Consider the following 1,677-nt stretch of genomic DNA (forward strand, 5'->3'; position numbering starts at 1 on the left):
TACTTAAAGAGAATCTTTGGTCAATAATGGAACGAAATAGCAAAACAAAAAAACAAAAAATAAAACCCAAATCTCTGCTGCTTTTAAAAAACCAGTACTTTCAGCAATTATTCTCAAACAAAACACAGAACAAGGTTTGCGCCATATGTGTCTTCAGTGTTTCCTGGCGGCTGGCTCTCCTCCCCATCATGCGAATGGCGGAGTTGCTCGGTGCAGCCTGTCTATCCTCATGCTGGATCTGGGAGGCTCACTCAGCTTCACAGTATCCAAAGGCCCTGGATAGAAGACTCTAAGGTCTTGAAATCCCAAATGGTCATGGCTCCATCAATGCCAGTAGTGCAAAATTTGCGACAATCTTGCTTGTCCACCTCATAAAGAGACACTTGAGTGATACGGTTCTGGTGCAGCCTCTCCAGGGCCGGGTTGCAGTCCTCGGTCGTGGCCCGCTTGTCCATGTTGCAGAAGTGCTCCATGGCCGACATGTTGCTCTGGATGCTCTGTTTCGGGGTGTCTAGCTTGGAGACAAAGGTGAAACAGCCGCGGTCGTTGTAGTTAAAGAGCATGGGGCAGCAGTCATGGCCAGCAGCCAGGACGCTGTTCTCCGAGATGAAGGACACACTCAGGAGGGGCAGGAACTCTGTCTTTAGAGTTGAGATCTGCACGCTTTTTGAGGCATCGGCAACGGACACGGTGCTGTCGTGGCTGACCCAGGCCAGGCTGCTCCCGCTGGCGGAGAAGCTGACCTTACGCACCCAGCCGCCAGTGCCACTGCCATCAAACGCTGACATCAGATGACCAAAAGGCATCTTGCTGCCCCAGGGCGTACTGGCTGGCTTCTCATCCACTTCTTTAATGTAGGCAGAAAACACTCTGCATTTGAAATCACAGGATCCTGCTGCCAGCAAGACATTGTTGGGATGCCAATCCAAGCTGAGGACCGCGGAGCGAATGGGTTTTTTAACGTGCTTGCTTACCCACCAGTCATTTTCGGACTCGAAGTAACAAACAGAAATGAGTCGTGCTCCGCTGCGCACAGCAAATTTGTTCTCTAGCGGGGACCACTTGACAAAAGTGTCTGCACAGTTAATTCTCAGAATCACCAGGGTTGGCTTCCAGACACCATCCTTCTGACCCCAGGTAGGCATTGCAGCCAACCCCGCAAGTGACGACGCGGTCACTCTTGGGAGAGCAGTCAATACCTGTGACATGTCTGTTGTGTTCCTTGAGTTCATGAGCTTTCACCCACTGCCTCCTGTTCTTCTTATAGATGTGGATTTCGTGGTTATTGGGGCTAAGGGCGATGGGTATGATCCCTGTTCCAGGCATGACAGGTGATTGGCTCTAGTAAAAATTGACGCAGGGACATTATTCTTAGTGTTTTCAAAGGACAGAAAGCTGGGGGTCGGGGCCGTCCGGACGAGCTCGGAGTGTTAAATTCCCGGACTCTGGTCAATCAACATGAACAGGCTCCGGCGGGCGTGGGCATAGGACCGAGGCCCACATTCTTTTCAATATTTGTTATATTCTGGTTTTTCATTTTTGTTTTTGCTTTTTAAAAAAGAATAGCCATACTATTGGAGATATCTCATTGTGGCGTTTGTTTTGTTTTGTTTTTTGCATTATCGATGTTGGAGGTAGGTTCCAGTTTGCCCTCATGGATTTTAGTTGCTGTCATGA

General features: G+C 49.3%; 1 protein-coding gene across 1 annotated transcript; it reads right to left on the reverse strand.

Annotated features, from left to right (window-relative positions):
- Positions 1-230: 230 nt before the first annotated feature.
- Positions 231-1,438, reverse strand: LOC132483918 (actin-related protein 2/3 complex subunit 1A-like). The gene is given in 2 exon segments (XM_060089805.1): positions 231-1,137; positions 1,139-1,438. Coding segments are annotated over 2 exon segments (1,068 nt in total). The 5' UTR covers positions 1,327-1,438; the 3' UTR covers positions 231-257.
- Between the last annotated feature and the right edge of the window lie 239 nt (positions 1,439-1,677).

Source organism: Mesoplodon densirostris, chromosome 1 (genome assembly GCF_025265405.1).
Source record: "Mesoplodon densirostris isolate mMesDen1 chromosome 1, mMesDen1 primary haplotype, whole genome shotgun sequence".
NCBI lineage: Eukaryota > Metazoa > Chordata > Mammalia > Artiodactyla > Ziphiidae > Mesoplodon > Mesoplodon densirostris.